At 38.1% G+C, this 25,497-nt stretch overlaps 1 protein-coding gene and 1 pseudogene across 9 annotated transcripts in view; one reads left to right on the forward strand and one right to left on the reverse strand.

The window, feature by feature from the left end:
- HORMAD2 (HORMA domain containing 2) overlaps positions 1-25,497 on the forward strand; it is a 90,109-nt gene that overhangs the window by 24,290 nt on the left and 40,322 nt on the right. For 6 of the 9 annotated variants that reach the window (XM_063704703.1, XM_004063264.4, XM_055374168.2 and 3 more), the window contains 5 exons: positions 7,083-7,103; positions 7,781-7,807; positions 14,186-14,253; positions 16,838-16,995; positions 17,170-17,624. In XM_063704703.1, the coding sequence (XP_063560773.1) occupies positions 7,083-7,103; positions 7,781-7,807; positions 14,186-14,253; positions 16,838-16,995; positions 17,170-17,567 (672 nt within the window). In that variant the 3' untranslated portion in view covers positions 17,568-17,624. Of the gene's footprint in view, positions 1-7,082; positions 7,104-7,780; positions 7,808-14,185; positions 14,254-16,837; positions 16,996-17,169; positions 17,625-25,497 lie in introns of those variants that run through there. The other 3 variants (XM_019018586.4, XM_055374170.2, XM_055374171.1) reach the window with 1 other exon arrangement.
- LOC109024513 (large ribosomal subunit protein eL36-like) lies at positions 360-756 on the reverse strand (annotated as a pseudogene).

Genomic DNA, 25,497 nt, shown 5'->3' on the forward strand with positions numbered 1-25,497 from the left:
CACAGGATGTGGGACAGGAGAGACAAGAATCTGGCATTTAGTGCATTGAACATATTTAGAATAGTGGTGATTCAATTTGCAGATATGAAAGGAAAAAATTGACTTGAATAATTGGTTTTTATTCTGTCTTAGTTATTTTGGTAACTATATTTTGTTCATAAGTATAATCTATTCCATTACAATAGCTAGTATTGTACCTCAAATTTTAAAAAAATATAGCTTAAATTTTAAGTGCATCTGATCTTTCATGCTGCCCAAGACAGCTATGAAGGGTGTACAAAATGGAGGCTCTAGTCCTAGTTGAAGAGACAAGATGTATATAAATGAAATTTCTCTTTTTCTTTTTTTTTCTGTGAAGCTTTTATTATGAGCAGAGGGCAGGGCAAGGCAGGGGGCTCAGTCCTTGGCAGCGGCTTTCCTCATGGTGGCCAGGACATTGCGCAGCTCCTCCTACTTCCTCTTGGTGCGGATGTGTGTTCTCACCTTTTTCTTGATGAACTTGAAGGCCCTTTTGTCCTTGGAGACCTTGAGCTACTCCATGGGATGCTGCCCATACAGGGTGAAGCCACACACCTCTCAGATCATATCCCGCATGAACTTGGTGTGTTTGGTCAGGCACCTGCGATGGCAGCTGGGCCTGGGCTTGCTCACATTCTTGGTCACCTTGTGGCCCTTGTTGAGGCCCATGGCTGTAGGATAAAGCAGAACCATGGCTGCTGCTCTCCAGTGACAGCCAAGGCCTGTAAGTATTTGAAATTTCCCCCACTGCTTTTCCCTACTTTCTCCATCTATGTCTTTTTACTCCTCAATTCCTGTTCCTTTAAGAAATCTTGAGGTCAGGAAGGCTTACACTGGATTATTTAGCACATTCATACATTTCTATTTCCACTGCACATTTGTTACTTATGATTTATTCAACACTGACCAGAGGGACCTAGGGATACAAAGATAAAACAGAAGTGGGAAAGAGCTTATAACCATGGCAGAAGATAAGTGAATTCATATGCAGGGCTGATGATCAGCTGTTACATACTGACTCAGCTGTATCTGCTCTTAAAATATTGAAATATTTCTGTATTGAATGGTAAATAGCTACTTTTCTGAGACCTCATGTGGCTCCCCATCAATATCCTCCCCATCACCTTACAGTGTCTCTTTTGGGATCTCTCCAGAACACTCCAAAATCCAGTAACCAAAGGGTTAATATCTAGTCCGAACGTTGCTTCCAGGAGGCCAGCTCTAGAGCCAAATTGGCATCCTTTCTGATTGGCCAGTATCTATGTCATATTGGGCTTTACATGTTTATTTATTAATTTTTTTGTGAGTGTGTGGCAGAGTCTTACTCTGTTGCCCAGGCTGGAGTGCAGTGGCGCAAACTTGGCTCATTGCAACCTCCACCTCCCAGGTTCAAGCGATGCTGCTGCCTCAGCCTCCTAAGTAGCTGAGATTACAGAAATGCACCACCACACTCGGCTAATTTTTGTAATTTTAGTAGAGACGGGGTTTCACCATGTTGGTCAGGCTTCTCTCGAACTCCTGACCTCAAGTGATCTGCCCAACTCAGCCTCCCAACATGCTGGGATTACAGGCATGAACCACTTCACCCAGACTACTATATATTGATTTTTTTATATCAATTTGATATTTTTATGTAAAAATATCAGAGATATTTCAATCACCCCTATAATGCTCATTAGAAAGTGATGTATGCCAAAAGAAAGATAATGATCATATGCAATGGCAAGTATGGGAAAGGAGGCACTATACCCTGTGAGAAACATGAGAGAAATCTTTTGAGAGAAAATAGCTTCTGAGCTTTGGAGGCCCTGAATATTTGGACAGATTGAGAGGGGGAGAAGGCCATCACTGTTATACTGAACAGTGCTCACTCATTCCCCTTCATCCATTCATTTAGCAGCATTTCCTGACTGTTCCTCATTGAGGGGCAGTACAATATAGTTAGAAGTTCAAGTTTTGGAGTCAGATGGTCTGAAGAATCCCAGTTCTGTCACTTAACACCTGTGTGACCTTTGGCAAGTAACCTACCTTTTGGTACCTTAGTTTCTTTGCATATAAGATGGGGATAATAATAGAATCCACTTGTTAAGGATATTTGATAATTAAATGAGTTAATAATCTAAAGCAGTGGTTCTCAAACTTTAGCTTGCATCAGAATCACCTGGAGGACTTGTTAAAGCACATGTTGTCAAGCCTCACCTCAAAATTTCTGATGTAAGAATTTGCATTTCAGACAAATTACAAGTGATGCTCTTGACTGCTGGTCTAGGGACCATAATTTGAAAACCACTGATCTAAAATGTTTAGAACAATGCCTGACACATAACAAATACTATGCATGTGTTAAACATTCATTCTTTATACATTGGCTATTTAATCTGTGCCAGACACTGTGCCTAAGCATTGGATGAGATAATAATGAGAGTAAAATGTGATTCTACTCCCAGGGAGGTCATAATATAATAGAGTCACTTCTTAAATAAAAAATTATAAGTATTACATGTACTAAAATAGCAGTATAATGTACAAAGAGTATCTAGCTAGTTTGATAAATTTATTTTACTAAATGACTACCTGTATGACTGACTCAGTCAAAATAGCTTGTTTTGGAGAGATCAAAAGACAAAATTTTAGATAGATGACTTAGTCTCTTAAGTAAATAGTATTTATATGTTTTTCAGTTGTTAATCTTTTATAACTTTCCTCAGGTGATCTTGTAGCTGATATGATGTTTTAAAAGTAGTTTGAGGCCGAGCACAGTGGCTCACACCTGTAATCCCAGCACTTTGGGAGGCTGAGACGGGTGGATCTCTTGAACCCAGGAGTTTGAGACCGGCCTGGGCAACATGGTGACACCCTGTCTCTGCTATAAATACAAAAAATTAGCTGAGTATGGTGGCTTGTGCCTATAATCCCTGCTACTCGAGAGGCTGAGGCAGGAGAATTGCTTGAACCTAGGAGGCAGAGGTTGCAGTGAGCTGAGACCATGCCACTGCACTCCAGCCTGGGCGACAGAGCGAAACTTCATCTCAAATAAATAAATAAATAAATGAAAATAGTTTGAGTAAAATCAGATTTGAGTATCTAGAGATCTTGAAAGGTGTTCCCCTGTAAGAGCATGATTATTTCTAGTTATGAAATTTTGTGTGATTTTTTTTTTTTTTTGAGACGGAGTCTCGCTCTATTGCCCAGGCTGGAGTGCAGTGGTGTGATCTCGGCTCACTGCAACCTCTGCCTCCCGAGTTCAAGCGATTCTTCTGCCTCAGCCTCCCAAGTAGCTGGGACTACAGGCCCGTGCCACCATGCCTTGCTGATTTTTGTATTTTTAAAGTAGAGATGGGGTTTCAATTTTGGGTGATTTTTATACTTATTTTGTACTTTATATTATGCTTGAATTCTTTAAAATAAGTACATATCAGTGTTGCAGATAATTACTGTAAAAGTTCCTTATTCGCATTCTCAATCCCTCACCATTCCAACCCACTGTCCACACTGCATACTTTCAGAAACCCAAGTCTGATCATGTCATTCTTTTGCCTAAAAATTTTCCACAGCTTTTAAAATAAAGTTCAGGGTCCTTCACATGGTCTGCAAGGCCTGTATGATCCCTATCTTCCTGTCCAGGGCATCACTGTCGTTCCCATGTTCAAGCCACACAAAGAATCTAGAACATGCCAAGCTCCTTTTACCTTTGCATATATTGTTCCTCTTGCCTGGAAACTTCTCTCCCCTGCCCCATACACCTTGCCTGGCTAACTCCAATTCATCTGTCAAGTCTCAGCTTAAATATTTACTTCCCTAGGGAGGCCCTCCCTGACACCCTCCTCCCTAGCCTAGATGGTCCCTTTATTTCATGTTCTCATAGCATCCCATGCTGCTTCTTCATAGCAATGAACACGATGTTAATGATGTAGCTATCTTTGCTATTTTTTTGTTGTTTAACGTTGTTCTCCCCTGCTAGTCTAAATGTTCCCTGAGATTGGGACCATGTCTATTTTTGAATGAATGCATAAATAAATGAACTCAATTAAGTAATGTATGAGTTTATATGCAGTAATCAAAATGGCCACACAGTGGCAGTAAAGTTTTAGTCCTTTGATATGAAATTATGGTTCTGAAATTTTTTTTCTTTTCTCTCTTTCTTTCTCTCGCTCTCTCTTTCCCTCCCTCCCTCCTTCTTTCCTTCCTTCCTTCCTTTCTTCTTTTTCTTGCTTTCTCTCTTTCCTTCCTTTCTTTCCTTTCCTCCCTCCCTCCTTCCTTCCTTCCTTTTTTTTTTTTTTGGAGTTTCTCTCTCTGTTGCCCAGGCTGGAGTGCAGTGGCGTGGTCTTGGCTCACTGCAACCTCTGCCTCCCGGGTTCAAGTGATTCTCCTGCCTCAGCCTCCCGAGTAGCTGGGATTACAGGTGCCTGCCACTACACCTGGCTAATTTTTTGTATTTTTAGTAGAGACGGGGTTTCACCATGTCGGCCATGCTGGTCTCGAACTCCTGACCTTGTGATCCTCCGGCCTCAGACTCCCAAAGTGCTGGGATTACAGGCGTGAGCCACTATGCCCGGCCCTCTCTTTCTTTCTTATAGGGTTTCACTCTGTTGCTTAGGCTAGAGTGCATTGGCACAATCACGGCTCACTGCAGCCTCAACTTCCAGGCCTCAAACAATCCTCCTGCCTCAGCCTCCCAAGTAGCTAGGACCACAAGTGTGCACCACTATGCCTAGATAATTATTTACTTTTTGTAGAGATGGCATCTTGCCATGTTTCCCAGGCTGGCTTTGAATTCCTGGGTTCAAATGATCTGCCCATCTTGGGCTCCCAAAGTGCTGGGATTACAGGCAAGAACCACTGTGCCTGGCCTGAAATTTTCTGATTTGTATTCTAGTTTTTAAAAACAATTATCATTGGTTTGATTATATTTCTATCTCTATCTATATGTTACTCTTTCAAGCAGAGATAATCTGTTCATAGTAGTGTATATGTAGAGAGGACAAGGACTTTATAGACATATAAGATGTTTTTACTTTAGTAGATTAGTTTCAAATGGGACACTTTTTGAGGTACTTGTTGAATATTTAATTATTTAGTAATAATGAATTATTTTGTATACCTTTTGTCTCCAGAACTAGAATATAACTTTTTAAGGGTAGGGATAGTTATCTTTTTTGTGTCCCTCTCGTCTCTAGCAGAGCCCTGTGTACGTAATGGACTCTCACTTGAATGAGTGAATAGTTAGTACAGTTGGCCCTCCATGTATCAGAGCATTCTACATCCACAGATTCAACCAACTGGAAAATATTTAGAAAAAATAACAGTACAACAATAAAAAATAATACAAATAAAAAATACAGTGTGACAAGTATTTATATAGCATTTACATGGTATTAAGTATTATAAGTAATCTAGAAATTATTTAAAATACAGTTGAACTCATTACACATTATATACAGGTATCAAAATATCACATGTACCCCCAAAATATGTACAACTATTATATATCAATTAAAAAATGCTAGTCTTTCAGAAATGGAGAGAAAAAAAGAAAAAGTTATAGGAAAGAATCAGTTTTCAGATATCTAGGAAATTCCCCTTTATAATGCAAAAAAATTGCTATCAAATTGTGAGCATATACTTTTTTTTTTTTTTTTTGAGATGGAATCTCGCTCTGTCACCCAGGCTGGAGTGCAATGGCGCGATCTCAGCTCACTGCAACCTCTGCCTCCCAGGTTCAAGCAATTCTCCTGTTTCAGCCTCCCAAGTAGCTGGGATTACAGGCACAAGCCGCCATGCCTGGCTAATTTTTTGTATTTTAGTAGAGACAGAGTTTCACCATGTTTCCCAGGCTGATCCCAAACTCCTGAGCTCAGGCAGTCTACCCACCTTGGCCTCCCAAAGTGCTAGGATTACAGGCGTGAACCACTGCACCCGGCCTCATATAATATACTTTTAGCATAAAATTAATTTTGACCTTCCTGGAAAAAAGTACAGTTGACCTTTGAACAACATGGGTTTGAGCTTCACAGGTCCACTTATATATGGATTATTTTCAATAAATACAGCTGGCCCTCTGTATCTGTGGCTTCCACATCTGCAACCAAAGGTGGATTGAAAATACAGGACGGGGCCAGGGCAGTGGTTCACGCCTGTAATCCCAACACTTTGGGAGGCCGAGGTGGGTGGATCACAAGTTCAGAAGATCGAGACCATCCTGGCCAACATGGTGAAACCCTGTCTCTACTAAAAATACAAAAATTAGCTGGGCGTGGTGATGCATGCGTGTAATCCCAGCTACTCAGGAGGCTGAGGCAGGAGAATCGCTTGAACCCGGGAGGCAGAGGTTGCAGTGAGCCAAGATCACGCTACTGTACTCCAGCCTGGCGACAGAGCAAGACTCTGTCAGAAAAAAAAAAAAGAAAGAAAGAAAGAAAGAAAGAAAGAAAGAAAGAAAGAAAGAAAGAAAGAAAGAAAAAGAAAATACTACAGGCTGGGCACAGTGGCTCATGCCTATAATTCCAGCACTTTGGGAGGCCAAGATGGGAGGATCACTTGAGGTCAGGAGTTCACGACCAGCCTAGCCAACATGGCAAAACCCCATCTCTACTGAAAATACAAAAATTAGCTGGGCATTGAGGCGGGCATCTGTAATCCCAGCTACTCAGGAGGCTGAAGCAGGGGAATCCCTTGAACCTGGGAGACAGATGTTGCAGTCAGCCGATATCATGCCACAACACTCCAACCTGGGTGACAGAGTGAGACTCTGTCTCAAAAAAAAAGAAAAAAGAAAATACAGTATCTGTAGATGTGAAACCCAGATATGGAAGGCTGACTTTTCATATACTCCCTGAGGTACTTGAGTACACATGGATTTTGGTATTCATAGGGAGTCCTGGAACTAATTCCTTCTCAGATACTGAGAGATGACTGTGTCCTTTTTCTTCTGGCCTTCTGGATATTTTTTTCCTACCCAAATCTTTCGAAACTCTCTGAAATAATATTTTAATTAGTCTATTGAAAAGAATGATAATATAGGTGCAAGTATGTAATAATAATAGTTTTTTTTCTTTCTCTTGAAGCTACGTGTGGCAGTACTGACAGTAAGTACACACTCATTTAAAGACCAAGCCTCTGTCTCTATTTCATTGTCTTTTGGCAAGTGAAACATTAAAACAGTACTCTCCCTCTTCCTCCCTGACTTTTTTTTTAATCTGTCTTGGAATTAAAAACATAGGATCTATCAGAAGTTTAATAAAAGATTATGAATTATATATTTCTTTGGTATAATACATGGGAAAATGTATAGGCTATACTATCTGCTTCATTTATTGGCTCTCAGGATTTTATTTTTTTAGTTACTTTACAGACTCCAAATTTTTTGTTTTTGAAGTTTGGTAGACTCTTTTGAAATTTTGTATACCTCTGAGTTTAACATGTTATACATAGTTAAGAATAGAAAATGAGAAGATACCACTGAGAGTCTTAGATCTATGATTTATTGAACAAATTTTAAACCATAATGGATTATTTAGAATTTATTTGTAGCTCAGTCATGGTAATTATGAATGCTTCATTATTAATTTCCTTTTATTCAGTGTTCACAGAATATTCTAAAGACTCTACATTCACAAAATAAGCATATCCTATCTCTAGCTTAAAATATATGTCTGTACTCAACTAATAGAACACAAATTGAACTCTATATAAAAAAGGTATTTCATGAGGAGTAATCTAGTAAATTCCAGAAATTAAATGATGTTTATTTTCCCTTATACAGCTTTACACAAATCCCATGGGATCTGAGGTAAGATCACACACAAACGTATAGGTGGGTAGTATATGTATATTATATTTTAAGATGTTTTTCTGAGTTGAGGCTATAGATTTTGTTACTAGACTACCATATGAGCAGAGGAACTAATAGTGGGCTCTTTCAGTATATTTTACTCTAAACTTGACCAATCTCTTATTATGAGATTTTTCAAAAACTATGTAAGGGTATTGGGGAAAAAAGGCTTTGAGAAGAACTGAGCTTATTCCCTAACCTGTTGGCATTAAGAGTCTCTTAATGTATAAATGTATAAAACCACATTTTTTCTTAAAAATTTTTTAAATTTAATTTTTATGAACTTTTTTTCTGAGTCATATAAAACCACATTTTATTATTTATTTAAACTGATTATGAATCTTTTCTGTTTATGGCCTTTTGGGAAAATAAATGAGATATGGCATAACTCTAATTTTCTTTTTTGCCAACTAAATTCTCCCTCTTTTCGTGTTTTTATAGATTTTCAGAGCTTTACCTCTTTACTTCTCTCTTAGATTTCTTCCCTCTGTTTAGGGAATCCGACTCATCTTCAAGGCCAACTATGTTCATATCTTATATGTAAACCTCTTTGGCTATTTGGTCTATACTAACTTCTTTCTTTAAATTCTTTTTCCAGCAGAACCCCACAATTTAACACTCTCAATTGATTCATATTGATTGCTTAATCTCCTCAACCAGATTGTGAATTCTTCTTTTTTTTCTTTTTTCTTTTTTTTAGATGGAGTCTCGCTCTGTTACATAGGCTGGCTCTGCCTCCCAGGCTTCTAGCAATTCTCCTGCCTCAGCCTCCTGAGTAGCTGGGACTACTGGCATGCACCACCATGGCCGGCTAATTTTTATATTTTTTATATTTTTAATTTTTATATTTTTAGTAGAGATGGGGTTTCACCGTGTTGGCCAGGCTGGTCTTGAACTCCTAACCTCAGTGATCTGCCTGCCTCCTCCTCCCAAAGTGCTGGGATTACTGGCATGACCCAGCATGTCTGGCCCAGATTGTGAATTCTTGAGGACAAGAGTCTTGTCTCATAGTCTTGGACACATAATAGTTACTTGTGCCACTTTGAATGTGGCTGTGGGACAGAAATGGAGGGAGAAACTTTCTGTTCTCTTCTCACTTTACTCTCTTTGTCTTTCTCCTAGCTTTCTTTCCCTTTTCTTTACTTTCAATTTTCCTTCTCTAAGCCTACATATTTAGCCTAACTGGTGCTATTCTAGACTAAATTATGCATTTTTAGCTCTTAATATTCTTTCTTTGCAAGATGACATGTAGCTGTTTAAGCAAGGGGTAAGAAAACTTTTACATACGGTAGGTAGCAATTCCTCAATGCCCAAACTAGTTCTATCTTTTATTTCTTTGTCTCTTGTTTCATTTCAAAATGCTTCCCCACCACACTGTAAGTTTGAAGGGAAGTTTCCCAAAATAAAACCTTCTGATAGTTACTAAATTGGTCATTTTCTTAGTGTACTATTTATCATGTTTTCTTATGCATGAAAACTTCCTAGTTTGAAACCAGTGTTTTTTGGGGGTAGTGAAATGCTAAGCAAATTGAGTTTAATTACAAAAAAAGTATTACAGAGTGGGAAGAAATGCAGGCATATATAATAATGAAGTTAGGAAACAAAAGCTGGTTATGTGGTAAGTTTTGAGCTATCATTTATGACCCAGGAAAAAATATTTTGAATGTTTACAGAGTGTTCCCCTTACGGGTAGATAGTGATGCCTAACCTCTACGTGTTCATGGTATACTTTTTATTACTAAAAAATTCAGTAGCATATTGGGTAATACTAAAACACTCAAAGGAGCCCAAACAAATCAGTAATAATTACAATGTAACTACTACTGTGGTATAGCAATGTTCATAGGGCCTAAAAAGCATCCACAAGTTACATTATTTTATGATTGCTATTTAGCATCAAGTCACTGATAAAACTATTTACCTCCCTGATCTCATTCTCTTATATACTCAAAAACAACATTCTAACATAAACATCGTCTTTAGCATTCATCTCATATTGTGCCATGTTTCTTGAGTTGTATGCCTGGAAGTATATCCTTTCCTGAACAAAATTGCACAAACAATAACAATGTTTATATATGCCTGAAGCAAAAATACACTAGACAGTTGGATTAAAATTTGCAGCACTCTTGTGAAGAGTATGTCATGGTATAACAATTGAGAACCTCTGGCTTAAATCAAACAAGTGTGTGTCCCTAGTTCAGAAGGCCAACTGAGTTTTCAGCATTCTACAAAGTTATGGTACTTCTGTGCTATAAGTTTTGTTCTGGTTGCTCCATCTCATGAAAGAGATGACCAAGGAAAGTAACTAAGCATCTAAGTAAACTAAGTACTAAAGTAGTGAAGAGTGATAGTGTAGCTTTTCTATAGGAACACACTACAAAATGAGTAGCAAGTATTAGTAAAACATGTAAGCCAAAATGTAAATAAGATTTACACAGCTTAATGCATATAAGACCATATAGAATTATTATATATGAATATGGTGAAGGCATAAATCTTATGGTTTCACTATTCCTTTGTGCCTATTTACCATTGGAGGTGATCAATACTCTTTATTTTTTATTTTTTTAAGAGACAGGCTCTCCCTCCATCACCCAGGCTGGAGTTCAGTGGTGTGATCTTGGCTCATGGCAGCCTTGACCTTCTAGGCCCAAGCGATCCTCCAACCTCAGCTTCCCAAGTAGCTGGGACTGCAGTTGTTCGCCACAATGCCCAGTTATTTTTAAAAATTTTTGCAAATGTGGGGTTATGTTGCCCTGGCTGGTCTCAAAGGATCCCCTTGCCTCAGCCTCCCAAAATGCTGGGATTACAGGTGTGAGCCACTGCACTTGGCCAACACTCACTTTTAATAGATTGCTTCATGAACTTAACTATAAGTGGTCTCCGTTCCTAGCCACAATATACTTTTAGATACTTTATTTTAGAAAAAAATCCTTGCAGGATGAAATCCTAAGTAAGCATGAACTCTACCTTGGCCAAATATTTATTCATTCAGCAAATATTAATTGGGTTCCTTTTATGTGCCTAGCACTGTTCAAGGTATAAAAACACAGGGGTGAATGGGATAGGCAAGATCCCTGCTCTCTAGAAGCCTACATTCTTATGAGGTAGGATAAACAATAAATAAATAAATAAAAATTAGTACAAACAATTTCAGATAGACATAGTGCTATGAAGAAAAATTTTTAAACAGGTGATGTACTAGAGAGTGCTGAAGTGGAGAATGAAGAAGGAGGGATTGGATGGCTGTGTTAGATTGGGCAGTTCCTAGGAGGCATCCCTGAGAGGCTACTGTTTGAGCTGAGATGAATAACCAGAAGGAGTCAGCCCATGCAAGTCTGTGAAGGGCAATGGCATGTGACAGGCCAAATAACACCACAGTTAACATCACAGGCATTGGAGTCAAATCGCAGTTCTACCACTTACTAGCTTCATCAATAATGAGAATAATGTCTACTTCAGAGTGTTGGCTACACAAGGGGATGAACTCGTGAAATATTTAGGGCAGTGCCTGAATATTATTATTATCATTAACTGGAGACCACATGTTCCAGAATATAGCTGTGCAAAGGTCCTAAGACAAGAAGGAATCTTGGGTGTTTGAGCATAGAAAAGGTGCCATGAGCCTGGAGCTTAGCTGAGTGCAAGGGAAAGTGGCCAGAGATAAGGTCAGAGAGGCAGACAGGGGACAGATGAGTAGGGCCTTGCAAATCAAGATAACTTTTGGATTTTATTTTAAGGGTGGTGAGAAGCTAATGGGGGTTTTTAAGAAAATGAGTGACATTGTCTGATTTGTATTTTCAAAAACTCCTTTTGGCTGCAGAACAGAGAATGAGCATCATATGGACTTGCAATTTGCTTTAGAGATAGACCTGAAAAGTCTTGCCAATGGGTTGGAATGTGGAGGGAGAAGGAAAGGCTGTATATGTTGCTGCTGCTTTGGCCTATGTGACTATATTTAGTATGATTCATAGAAACCACTGATGAGCAGTTCAATGGTTCATCTTTATTAGGCAACACATTAGTCTGAAAAGTGTTATATGAGGTGTTAAGAATAGTACCTGCTGTAAATATACTTTCCTAGATAAGCCAGAGTCAGACTGAAGTTAATTAAGGATTAGCATCTTCTGTAAAACAATTATAACTATAACTCTTTTATTAGTTGCTTCAGGGATCAAATAATAAAGTGTAAATAAAATTATCAACTACTAAAACAACCTACTCTTGTTACAATTTAAAAAAACAAGAGATCACTCAGAGCATTAAACAGCTAGAGTTGATTGAGAAACATGGGCAGGCAGGAAGAATGGGCATTGTTTGCTTGGCAGAGCAATTACACCCAGCATTGGCTAAGAGAGGACTCTGTTCATCTCGCCTATCTGGAGTGAACCTGTTGCTATAGGCTCCTCTAATCTCATCTGTCTCTCCTATTGTATTTACAAAGCAGTTTTCTGAACTTGATTTGATTTCTCAAGTAGGCTGTCTTATTCGGAAAATGCTTTTATCTTTTAAAATTAACTCCATTACAAATCAATCTCCTTAGAGTTTAAGCATCATGAGCCAATTTTCCCAAGATCTGATCACCTGTAATTAAGTTTCATGTTAAGGTTTAAGATTAGCAGAGCTGGGAGGCTTAAAGTAACAGAAACACTGAGACTTTTTCTGATCAGTCTGACATCCTCATTTTCACATTGTCAAGGATCAAATACTGAACCAGATGAATAAAGGACATTTTTTGTGTTCTGTTTTGAGCTTATACTGTTTACTTGTCATTAGTACTTCTCCAGCTCTGTGGACATACTGTATGACATATCTGGGCCAAATTTTTATATTTCAGTTTATTTTATTATTTCTTTCCTTCTATTCTATTCTATTTTTTGAGATGGAGTCTCGCTCTGTCACCCAGGCTGGAGTGCAGAGGAACAATCTAGGCTCACTGCAACCTCTGCTTCCTGGGTTCAAGCGATTCTCCTGCCTCAGCCTCCTGAGTAGCTGGGATTACAGGCGCGCACCACCATGCCCGGCTAATTTTTGTATTTTTAGTAGAGACAGGGTTTTCCCACATTGGCCAGGCTGGTCTTGAACTCCTGACCTCAGGTGATCTGCCAAAATGACCTCGGTCTCCCAAAATGCTGGGATTACGGGCGTGAGCCACCATGCCCAGCCAGACATTCATTTTATTTTAAATGGAATCTATCTCTTATGAGGAAATTTGTCCCTCTTTATTTCTAGTTTTCTTAACAGTGAGGAGAGCAGATAGCAGTAGTAGCATCTAGTTTTCAGTGCAGGACTGAAAAAACAAGACTTGATATCAGAGATCAGGGCTCCTTTTCTAATTTTTGTAATTTTCCTATTGCCATTGTAGTCTTCCCTGAATTACTGCAGTAGACTCTTAATTGCTCTCATGGTTTTTATTTCTTCCCCTCCACACTTTTAAAGGAGCCAAGATGATGTTTAAAAAATACAAATCACTCACCTGCTTAAAACTCTTCCGTAGACTTCTAGCTTACTTAGAATGAAATCCAAACCCCTTACCATAGCCAACAAGGCCCCATAGTCTCCTTTATCACCTCATTTCCTGGGTTCTCCCCCTCGCTCACTGGTTTCCAGCCACTGGGCCTCCTCTCTGACCCTAGAAGAGGCATCCCTTCCCACTTCAGAGCCTTTGCATTGCTGTTCCCTCTGCCTGAGGCACCCCACCCCCAAGATCTGCACATAACTGACCCTTGAGGCTCAGTTCAAACCTCACCTCTTCAGCAAGGCCTTCCTTGGCCCTTCCAAACCAAAGCAGCACTTGTCCCCTTCATGTACCTCTCTATCACAGCATCTGCTTCTTGTTCACAGCACTTACACTATCGGAATTAGCTTATTTCATTTGTTTACTTATTTACTGACTATTTCCCCTACTGGATTGTATGTATATTCCAGAAAAACAGGGACCTTTTCTGTCTTGTTCACCACTGTGACTCCAGTGACTGGCACAAAATAGACGTTCAATACAATATTTGTTACATGAATGAATGGTTTCTCAACTGGTTCCACTGTTGTTTACCTAGTTCGGTTAGATATTTGACTCTGTGATTTTGTTTTTCCAGCTTTAAAATGGTAATAATAGTATCTTTCATCTAATTTATTTTTAGCATGGAGGAGAAAAACTAGGTTGTCTTTATATTTGGAAATATTACTCTTGAATAATGTGATACTGTGAAACAAACAGCTATATAGGAAGTACAGTAGATATACAGTGAAAATGTTCCTTACTTATGATCAGGTAAGATTCTGGATTTCTTTTCTAAATTCTTTTTTTTTCTTTATTTCCTTTGGTTTTTATAGAAAGTGACTGAGATGTACCAGTTCAAATTCAAATACACGAAAGAAGGAGCCACTATGGATTTTGACAGGTAGAATCTAACTGCTTAATGAACATGAGAAATAAATAGGATTGAGGTAAACATAAGCTTCTTGAGGCCAGAGAAAGGCCTTATACTTCTTTACACATTTCCCCACAAACCCTACAGAAAACCACTATTATAAAAAGGGGCTGCAACAATTGTTTACATGCCTGAAATCCATGGATTAAGCTGGTGGGAATAGAGAAAATGGCATGCAGCACAAAGGTAGAAATTATGTCAATAAGGTTGCCTACACGCTATTGATTGAATAACTCCATAAGGCTCTGTCTAGCCATTAATTCAAAGTTTCTCAACTGCTATGCCTAGATAGCGATCCTTTCCACCTCGATATAGCCAGCCTGTGCCTAGGGTAGATAATACCCCTGGACTATTTGCCCGTATGCACAAATATTCTCATTTGCTTACCCCAGTATGTCATATAAATGTCATTTTCTTTGTGTCCTTGTATGAAAAGATTAGAAAGCACTGCAGTTTCCTATGAAGTCGAAAATTCCAAGTTTTAGGTTACTAATGGGTTAAATAGCAAACACAAGGACATTGAAGAGCAACATTTATTTTTCTCCCAGTAGCTTTTGGATTCAGACCTGCCAGGGGGGATGGAGAGCTAAGTATTGCTGATGAGATGGCACAGTAGTGGAAGGTACAGATGATGGTGAAAAGCTCTGGATAGTAGAGGAATCCAAGTAAGGGGGATGGATGCCCCTGAAAGGAATGACTGATGAGAGACATGGCCTAATTTTCAATTTTCCCTACTATTAGCTCTGGCTCATCATTTGCCATGAGCTTGAGGACTTTTCTCCAAGATTCACTCCCTTAATTATCCTTCCATTTGTAAAACCTACAGACAGCACTAGAATGTGAAGAGAAAATCAGTTCCAAAAATGAGAATTAAAATATTACCTTTTATTAGCTAACATTTGTATAATACTTTACAGCTTATACAGCAGCACTTTTCATACACGTTTTCTCACATAAAAAGTTACCTTTACTCTCCAAAACTCAAAAATATACACTGATGGCCAGATTAAACTCTTTTGTTCTGAAGGCACATATGCCAAGAGGTAAGCTGTAAAACAAAAATGGCCAAATCTTTCACATGCTAAGGAGAGAAGGTGATGCATATTATTAATTTCCTAGAGAAGAAATATAGGCATTTGTTTAAATGGGAGTCCTGAATATGATTTTACGGATGTGTCCTGGAGGCTCCCATGAGCTACATGCCTATAGCCCTTCATTCTGGTTACCTACATTTGAATTGGTTAAATCCTGGTTGGCAGAATTTTAAGTTGTTCATAATTGGAAAAGGAGCTAATGTATTCACTTAATAAATGTTTGCTTCATGAATTCACACTGTCTCCAAAGATCAGTTAGGGAAAAATCCAACATTTCAATTACTTTGGGTTATTTTTCATATTAAGAGCTAACTATGTGCACAGCCATGTGTAAATATATTATAGTCATGGTCCCTCCTGGAAACTACTCAAATGTGAGACTAATTGTGGAAGGAAACTTTGGAGATAAATGAACAAAGTTTAGAATTGGAAGGTAATTTAGTCCAAATTGTTCATTCATTCATTAATTCAACAAATGTTGATTGAATAGCTGGGCACCAAACTCTGTACTGTGGAGATGAAAGATATAGCCACTCACAGTCTAGAGAAGGACAAATAGTTATCCTGAGGATGAGATGAGGGTATTATCAGAGAAGACTTCTTTGAAGAGTCTGCACATGAGCTAGGTATTAGAGGATAAATTTAGGACAGTCAGGAAGAGAAGTGGAAAAGCACAGTACAAGCAAAGTGAACAGCATATGCAAATACTTTGAGTGAGAGGAAACTGGGCAATAGCTGCAGATGAGGATGGAGGTGAGGATATGACGGGTTGTGAAAGGAATTGTATACACACTGTCTTTGAATTTGATTGAAAAGTGGTGGATAAAATAGAAGAATTCTAAGTAAGAAGGTGACATGAACAGATTTTCCTATTAGTAATATTATTTCAGCAGTGATATGGAGAATATTTTGCAGTGTGGACAAGAAGGAAAGCAGGAAAAATAGTTAGATAGCCACTGTAGTAATCAATGCAAGAGTGAGGAAGGGATACTTTTGCAAGATAATCAGACGGTAGAAAGGCCCAGAGCTGGTGATTGATTTTATGCTTGAGAGTTGTAGAAATGTCTTTACGCTTATCTCACAAATGAGCTAACTGACCTAGAGTGTGTCTAAATGACTTGACCAAGGTCATTCAGCTAGTTATCAGCAGAGCTGATATTAGATGCCAGGTCACCTAATTCCAAATTCGTTGTTCTTACTATTGTGGTATATGATTTTTTTCAAATCAAATTTTTAAAAAGATCGTATTTTAAATGCTTTTAGGGAATTTGCTACTTAAGAAATTCTTTGTATATACATTGCAAAAAGTACCATCGCTCCCCTAATTTACATTCTAAAAAAGTCTCAAAATGTACTAATGTTTAATTTATATTTACTCACATAGTCAAAAGTTTTGTTCCTTTTGGGATAGATTGCCACTATTGTATGTGATCAAAAAGTATGCTTTTTTTTCTATGTAGTCATAGCAGCAGTACAAGCTTTGAAAGTGGAACAAACAATGAAGATATTAAGAAAGCCAGTGTTCTACTGATCCGTAAATTGTATATACTGATGCAGGACCTTGAGCCACTTCCTAATAATGTTGTACTTACTATGAAACTCCACTACTATAATGCAGGTAAGTAGAGAACTTTAGGCAAATTCCTCCTTAAGTGCTGAGCTAATATTTTATATAAGTAAAAGGATTTTGCAGGCATCTGAAAGAGAAGTCTGTTGCTACACATGAAAGATTAATCGGACTTGTTGTATTGAAACTCAGTTTTCATGGCTTTTTGCCCTTTTCATTTCGCAGTGACCCCACATGATTACCAACCCCTCGGTTTTAAAGAAGGGGTAAATTCACACTTCCTGCTGTTTGACAAGGAGCCTATCAACGTGCAAGTGGGATTTGTCTCCACTGGCTTTCATAGCATGAAAGTAAAAGTCATGACAGAGGCTACAAAAGTGATTGATTTGGAGAACAATCTGTTTCAGGAGAACAGCACTACTGAGATCGCCCATCAGGGTCTAGACTGTGATGAGGAAGAAGAATGCAATGACCATGTAAGGCAAAGCTTTAGAGATTTTCTATCGTGTCAGTTAAACACAATTGATATTTTTCAGTTTCTACCCAGGGCATGCACATGGAGTGTGCCAGCTATAAAAACTGAAACAAAACTAGTCTCTGACATCAAGGAGTTTTTAATCTAAAAAAGTTTAATCTTCTAAAAGGAAATATACTTTATCAGATGAAATTGTCCATAACTAGGAGGAAAAAGATTTTCTAATATATTTATTTTATTAAAGATATCATAAATTTAGAAAATTTGAGGTTTTCTTTCCTTTATTTGTAAATGACATATTTTTAGGATTGAAAAATATCCTAGGTATTCATTCATACTCATTGGAAGTATAAATCAGTTCTTGATACTGAGATAATTGGATGGGAGGAGTTGGGGAAGATAAATTTTATGGATAAACCCGAGTCAGAGTGAAAACAAATAATAGTTAACTTCTGGTTATGTGGAGGAAGACAAGCTTTGGGGCTAACTCACTGGGGAAAGTCAGGGGGTTGGTGGGGTTGGAGCTAGTGGAGCCAAACAGTCAGGTCTCTGATCCCTTTATCCTCCCATTTCCACCAATAGAGACTTGGAGTTAGATTCTTGCTAGGGTCCCATTATGCCCTAGGTAACTCCACACCCTTAACTGGTGGTTGTCTGGATAATAATGTTAACTGTATGACAACATTGTATTAAAAGGGTTCTGAGTTAGACAAAAAATTTTCAGTAGGAAGGGATGCTATAAGATCTTTTCAGGAGATATTTTAAGATTAGAATGATAACTTGTTTGCTTAAGATAATTTGAGTCTTATTTAAAGATAGGTGACTGTGCTAGGTAACTTCTGAAGGTTCCTTCTAGTTCTTTAACTCTGTATTATGTTTAATACATTGAAAAGAGGTTCTAGTTGTTCTAGTTTTAATTCAATTAATGTAAATAATATAACCAAACAAGCAACAGATTGTTTTTAAATTTTTAGTGCTTTCTTGATGTTAGACATAAAAATGACTTTGGATTTTGGTGCAATTTTCCTCTTCCAATTTCACTCAAGGAAGATATAGCTAACATAGAAAGGGGGAAAAAAATGAAGGTTAAGAAAAGAATGTTTCAGCTAGTTTTTTTTTTTTGCTCTTGTTGTTTTTGAGACAGGGTCTCGCTCTGTTGCCCAGGCTGAAGTACAGTGGTGCAACCATGACTCACTGGTGCCTCAACTTACCAAGAAATCCTCCTACCTCAGCCTCTCGAGTAGCTGGGACTATAGGCACATGCCACCACACCTGGCTAATTTTTTATTTTTTAATTTTTTGTAGAGACAAGGGTCTCACTGTTACCAGGGCTGGTCTCAAACTCCTGGGCTCAAGCAATCCTTTCACTTTGACCTCCCAAAGTGCTGGGATTACAGGTATGAGACACCACACTGGGCCTCAGCTAGGTATTTATTTATTTATTTATTTATTTATTTATTTATTTTTTATTTAGGGAAAGAGTCTTGCTCTGTTGTCCAGGCTTGAGTGCTGGAGTGCAGTAGTTGATCACAGCTCACTGCAGCCTTGACCTTCTGGGCCCAAGTAATCCTTTCAGCTCAGCCTCCAGTGTAGCTGAAACCATAGGTGTGCGCCACCACACCCAGCTAATTTTTTATTTTTTGTAGAGACAGGGTCTCCCTATGTTGTCCAGGCTGATCTTGAACCTCCTGGGCTCCAGTGATCCTCCTGCCTTGGCCTCTCAAAGTGCTAGGATTACACCACACCTGGTTAGATTTTTACCTTTTAATTAAGAATTTCTTTCTTTTTTTTTTTTATCAAATGAAAGCAGGACAACCTAAGAATGCATAGTTCAACTAATAGATTAAATAAGAAATGTGATAATCCTTCTCAAGCATACATTTAGTTGAAACTATATGTATTATATGGACTTTGTGGTAAACTTAGTTGATTGAAGTTTCTCTCTCAGCCAGCCAAACATATGAGAGAATTTAGTAAGTCTAGTAAAGTGGTTACTGACACTTTCCCACTAAGGATTCCTTTTTGTTTTCCTTCATGGAATACATGGAACACACACACACACACACACACACTCACACATACATACATGTGTATACATATGTAGAATCTTTATTTCTTTTAAAAATTTTATTTTGAGATATACATATAATAGACTACATAAAAATATGTACAGTTTAAAGAATAATGAGAACATCCATATGTCCTCCATTTAGGCTAAGATGTAGAACATTGCTACTCCCTTAGAAGCCACCATGTGTCCCTTCCTCATTGCACGCCCTCTGAAGGTAACCACTCTCCCGACCTTCATGATAACCTTTCCTTGCTCTTCTTTATAGTTTTGCCATGGATGAGTACATCTACTCCTTTTAAATTTGTATATCAAAGTAATCATACTCTGAGTATTCTCCTTTAATTTTCTTTTGCTTGAACTTCAAAGTTGAGATTTAGCCATTGTGTTATTGTTCTTTCATTTTCACTGCTGTAGAGTTTTCTACTCTGGATAGACATTCTTTTTAATTGTTATAAACATTCATGTACATACCTCCTGGTACACCTGTCAAAGAGTGTCTCTTGGGAATATATGAAACAGTTCTAGGCTTGTGTATTTTCAACTATATTAGGTAAAGCAAAACTGTTTTCCAAAGTGGTCGTACCAACTTACTCGCTACCCCCAGTGGAGGAGAGTACCCTACATTCTTGCCAACACTTATTGTCAGGGTTTATGTTTCCTGCCAGTCTGCTAGATATGAAATGGTAATGCCTCATGATGTTAATTTGAATTTCTCTGACTATTTGTGTGTTTGTGCATCTTTTCTTTGGCCATCCTATTTTGCTCATATTAAATAGCTGTTCATGTCTTTCATGCATTTGTCTATCAGGTTATTTATCTTTTCCTCAATGGTTTAAAAATATGTGCTTAGTAATAATTCTTTTTCACTCATTTATGTTGCAATATTTTTTTCATGTTTGTGGCTCATCTTTTCACTTTCTTTTTCTTTTCTTTTTTTTTTTTTTTTTGAGACAGAGTTTCCTCTTGTTGCCCAGGCCTGAGTGCAATGGCACAATCTCAGCTCACGGTAACCTTCTGCCTCCTGGGTTCAAGTGATTCTCCCGCGTCAGCCTCCTGAGTAGCTGGGATTACAGGCATGTGCCACCACACCCAGCTAATTTTGTATTTTTAGTAGAGACAGGGTTTCTCCACGTTGGTCAGGGTGGTCTTGAACTCCCGACCTCAGGTGATCCGCCCACCTCAGCCTCCCAAAGTGCTGGGATTACAGGCATGAGCCATTGTGCCTGGCTCATCTTTCACTTTCTTTAAGAGGTCTTTTGAGCAATATAAGTTTTTGATTTTAATATAGTCTAATCTTTTGCTTTAATATGTGCTTTTGGATATCCTTAAGAAATGCTCTACCTAAGGTCATTAATAATATTCTCATATTTTATTCTAAAAGTTTTAATGCTTTTCTTTTTACATTTAGGTTTATAATCCACTTAAAGCTTATTTTTATTTATGGAGTGAAATAGACCAGACTTTCTTAACACTTTTAAATTCAAGAATAATAAACATACAGTAAAACATATGTATCAGTGATACAGCTCAATAAATATTCACAAACTGAACACTAGAGCTGGGATGAGGGTGATGCAAGCAAAGTGCCTAGGGAGCATATTTTAAGGAAGATCTCAGGTGCCAAGAGTAAGGACCTCCTTACATTTTGCCCCCTGGACATCTTGCTTGCTTTGTCTTTGTCACAACCCTACTGAATAAATATGTGAAATCAGCACTCAGATCAAGAAATAGAATTCTTCCAGACCCTGAGAAACCCCCAGTCTTACTTTACAGTCACTATTCTACTCACAAGAATATTGCTATCCTGACTTCTATTCGCATAGATTAGTTTCTCCTCTTTATTTTATAGACATGGAATCATAGAGTATGGACTTTTTTTTTTTTTTTTTTTGAGACGGAGTCTCCCACTGTCTCCCAGGCTGGAGTGCAGTGTTGTGATCTCTGCTCTGCTCACTGCAAGTTCCGCCTCCTGGGTTCACGCCATTCTCCTGTCTCAGACTCTCAAGTAGCTGGGACTACAGGCGCCCGCCACCATGCCGCCTAATTTTTTGTATTTTTGGTAGAGATGGGGTTTCACCGTGTTAGCCAGGATGGTCTTGATCTCCTGACCTCTTGATCAGCCCGCCTCGGCCTCCCAAAGTGCTGGGATTACAGGCGTGAGCCACCACGCAGGGCCGAGTATGGACCATTTTTTCAGTTAACATTATGTTGTGAGATTTACCCATATTTTTACATGTTGTTGTAGACCATCCTGACAATTTATTCATTCTATTGTTAATGACAATTTATTCATTGTAATGTTAATTTGGATAATTTATAATTTTTGTCTATGATGGATAGAAATGCTTTGAATATTCTGGAACATGTTTTTTAGGGAAATAACTACACATTTCTGGTGGGAATAGAATTACTAGGAGTAGAATTGCTGGGTCAAAGGGTATGTGTATATTTAGTTTTAACAGATAGTGCAAAATAGTTTCCAAAGTATTTGTGCCAATTTACAATCCCACCAGCAATGTATGAGAGTTGTGGTTGCTTTACATCCTCACTAACCCTTGGCGTTTTCCATCATTAAGATTTTAGCCATTCTGGTGGGTGTGCTGTGGTATGTCATTGTTGTTTTAATTTATTTAATTTAATTTAATTTATTAAACTAATTTTAACTAATGAAGAGGAGCACCTTTTTATATATTCATTGGCCATGTTGAATATTTTCTTTTGTGAAGTATCTGTTCAAATTGTTTGCTCCTCCCCTGCCTTTTTTTCTCTTGGATTGTCTTTCATTCCTACTGATTTGTAGGAGTTCTGCATATATATTCTGCATATAAGTACTTTGTTGGATACATGTATTGTGAATATCTTCTTCAACCTTATGAGTTGTTTTCTTAATGAGGTGTTTTATAAACAGAAGTTCTTAATTTTAATATATTCTAATTTATCAATCTTTTCAGCTATATTCAGAAGTTTTCAGTACTGCTTGAGACATTTTTACCTACTTCAAAATTTATAGAGATGTACTCTATGTTTTTCTCTAAAAAAGGGAAATAACTACAGAAACAGAAGAGAGATTTTTAAAGTTATAAAAACCTCCATGAATAACTTCATACTAAAAAATATGAATACCTGGCCTTTCTCTCCTCTACCTTCAGGTATGGTATTGATATATTTTGGTATCAAATTATTAGTGGAGGTCTCATAATTTTTAAAATGTCTTCTATTTCTGTAGTTATTTCCCTTTTTTCATATCTGGTGCTGTTCATTTGTGTCTCATTTATTTTTCTTTATTATGCTTGCCAAAAATTAGTATTTTTTATTAGTCTTTTCAAAAAGCCATCTTTTGGTTGTGCTAATCACTTCTATTGCTTTGTTTGTTTGTTTTCCATTTCATTTACAAGTAATCCTCCCACCTCAGCCTCCCAAGTAGCTATGATTATAAATGCATGCCACCGCACCTGGCTATTTTTTTTTTTTTTTTTGATACTGAGTCTTGCTCTGTCACCCAGGCTGGAGTGCAGTGGCCCGATCTCGGCTCACTGCAACCTCTGCTTCCCTGATGGAAGCGATTCTCCTGCCTCAGCCTCCTGAGTAGCTGGGATTACAGGCATGTACCACCACACCCACCTAGTTTTTATATTTTTAGTAGAGATGGGGTTTCATAATGTTGGTCAGGCTGGTCTCGAACTCCTGACTTCGTGATCTGCCCACCTCGGCCTCCCAAAGTGCTGGGATTACAGGTGTGAACCACCACGCCCAGCCTAATTTTTGTGTTTGTTCTAGAGATAGGATTTCTTCATGTTGCCCAGGCTGGTCTCAAATTCCTGAGTTCAAGCCATCTGCTGGCCTTGGCCTCCTAAAGTGCTGGGATTATAGGCGTGAGCCATCACGCCTGGCACATCTTTGTCTTTTTCTATTTCTCTGGTTTGGTTTGTCTTTCTGATTCCAAATTGTACTTCCATAAATGTATAGACATGAATATCCTACAGGTACCTTAGATTCAACATCTTCAAATGGAATTTTAACTTCTGACCAAACATGCACTTCCTCATCCTAGGTTCCTTATCTTGGTATTGCACCATCACTTTTCTAAGCAACCCAACCAGGAATATGTTCAACTGTTATTTTCTCCTCACTTTCTACATTCTTTTGGTACACCATTTCCATGTGTTTTGCCTTTGAAGTATTTCTCAAATCTAGTGCTGTTACCACTGTGCTGATTCAGGATGTCATCATTGCTTTCTTGGTGATAATTGAGTCTTCTAACTGGGTCTCTTTGATGTCATCATTGCCTCTCCAGTCTGTCTTCCAGGGTGCCAGAGAGTGAGGCACTCAAATATTTCAAATATTTTAAGTTGATTTATTTTGTGTAATTGCAAAGGGCAGAATGAGAACCAGTAGATGAAAATTATGTTGATTTTGGCTCAATAGAAGGAAGAATTTTCTCTTTACAAATTTTAAAGCAATATTATTATAACATTAAAGTAATTTAAAAACCAATGGAAATCTTCCGCCGTCCCACCATCCTATCAATACTGTTTTTATTTTTATATGTCCCATCCTCTCCAGTATTTTTTCATTGATTTATATATTTGTATATGGTTTTGATCATGGTATATGTGAATTTATTTTACTTTTATACTTAACATTATTGATTTTGTAAATATGTTCCACTTTAATCTTTATATTTTTAATTTTAATGACTTCTTGTTTTATTTAGGCACTCTACCATTTCCCTACTTTGAAACATTTAGGTTAATTCTTGATTTTGCTATTATAAAGTATTGTAATAAATACCTTTGCACACAGGAAAGCATTTTAAAAATTTTTCTACGAATATAGTATCAGGAGTGAAATTTACAGAGCTTGAACATTTGTATGGCTCTCAAATGAGTAGTACCAAATCATTTTCCAGAAGCTGCCAGCTTCTCCACCTCCTCAGGGTGGATTTTCTAACAATGATAACTACTTAAACCTGGTTGCCTTGTGTGGGGTTGAGCTCCAGTGTCACCAGCTGTGCTCAAGTGCAGATATACGTATGTTCAAGATAGAGTAGATGATTAGGGTGTTGCAAAAGTAAAATCATGATTTAGAGGGAAGGTTGAACTAGATTGACCTCTAAGATATCTTTCATGCTAAGATTGTCTGGGATATTTTTTGAATCCCTATTAAGAGAATAATGCCCTGGCCGGGCACGGTGGCTCACGCCTGTAACCCCAGCACTTTGGGAGGCTGAGGCGGGTGGATCACAAGGTCAGGAGATCGAGGCTGTCCGTCCCGGCTAACACGGTGAAACCCTGTCTCTACCAAAAATACAAAAAATTAGCCAGGCATGGTGGCGGGCACCTGTAGTCCCAGCTACTTGGGAGGCTGAGGCAGGAGAATGGCAAAAACCCGGGAGGTGGAGCTGGTAGTGAGCCGAGATCGCGCCACTACACTCCAGCCTGGGTGGCAGAGTGAGACTCCATCTCAAAAAAAAAAAAAAAAAAAAAAAAAGAGAGAGAGAGAATAAATAATGCCCTGCTAAACACTGTGAGGAAAATAAAGACATATAAGATATAGCCTGTGTCCTTTAGAATTGTGGCTGAAGAGATAACACCTACATAATGTAATAAAAAGGTAATACTAGAGAGTATATGAATGATAGAAATAATATTAACTAACAATTTCGAGCACTCTCAGAGCTTTACATATATTATCACTTTCAATCTTCCTAGCTATTTTATAAGGTAGATACTATTGTTATCTTCATTTTACAAATAGGAAACTAAGCCAGAGAAATTAGCCCAAGACTCCATACATAGTGAATTTGTAACAGGGACAGAATTCAAACCCAGGCAATTGAACTCCAAAGTACTAGGGTTACAGAAAAAAGGATAAATTGGTACTGTGTGGGAAAATTTCATTAAGTTGGCGATTTTTTTTTTCTTTGAGATGTACTCTCACTATGTTGCCCAGGCTGGTCTTAAACTCCTGGGCTCAAGCAATCCTCCCACTTCAGCCTTCCACGTAC

This window comes from Gorilla gorilla, chromosome 23, assembly GCF_029281585.2.
Source record: "Gorilla gorilla gorilla isolate KB3781 chromosome 23, NHGRI_mGorGor1-v2.1_pri, whole genome shotgun sequence".
Classification (NCBI taxonomy): Eukaryota; Metazoa; Chordata; class Mammalia; order Primates; family Hominidae; genus Gorilla; species Gorilla gorilla.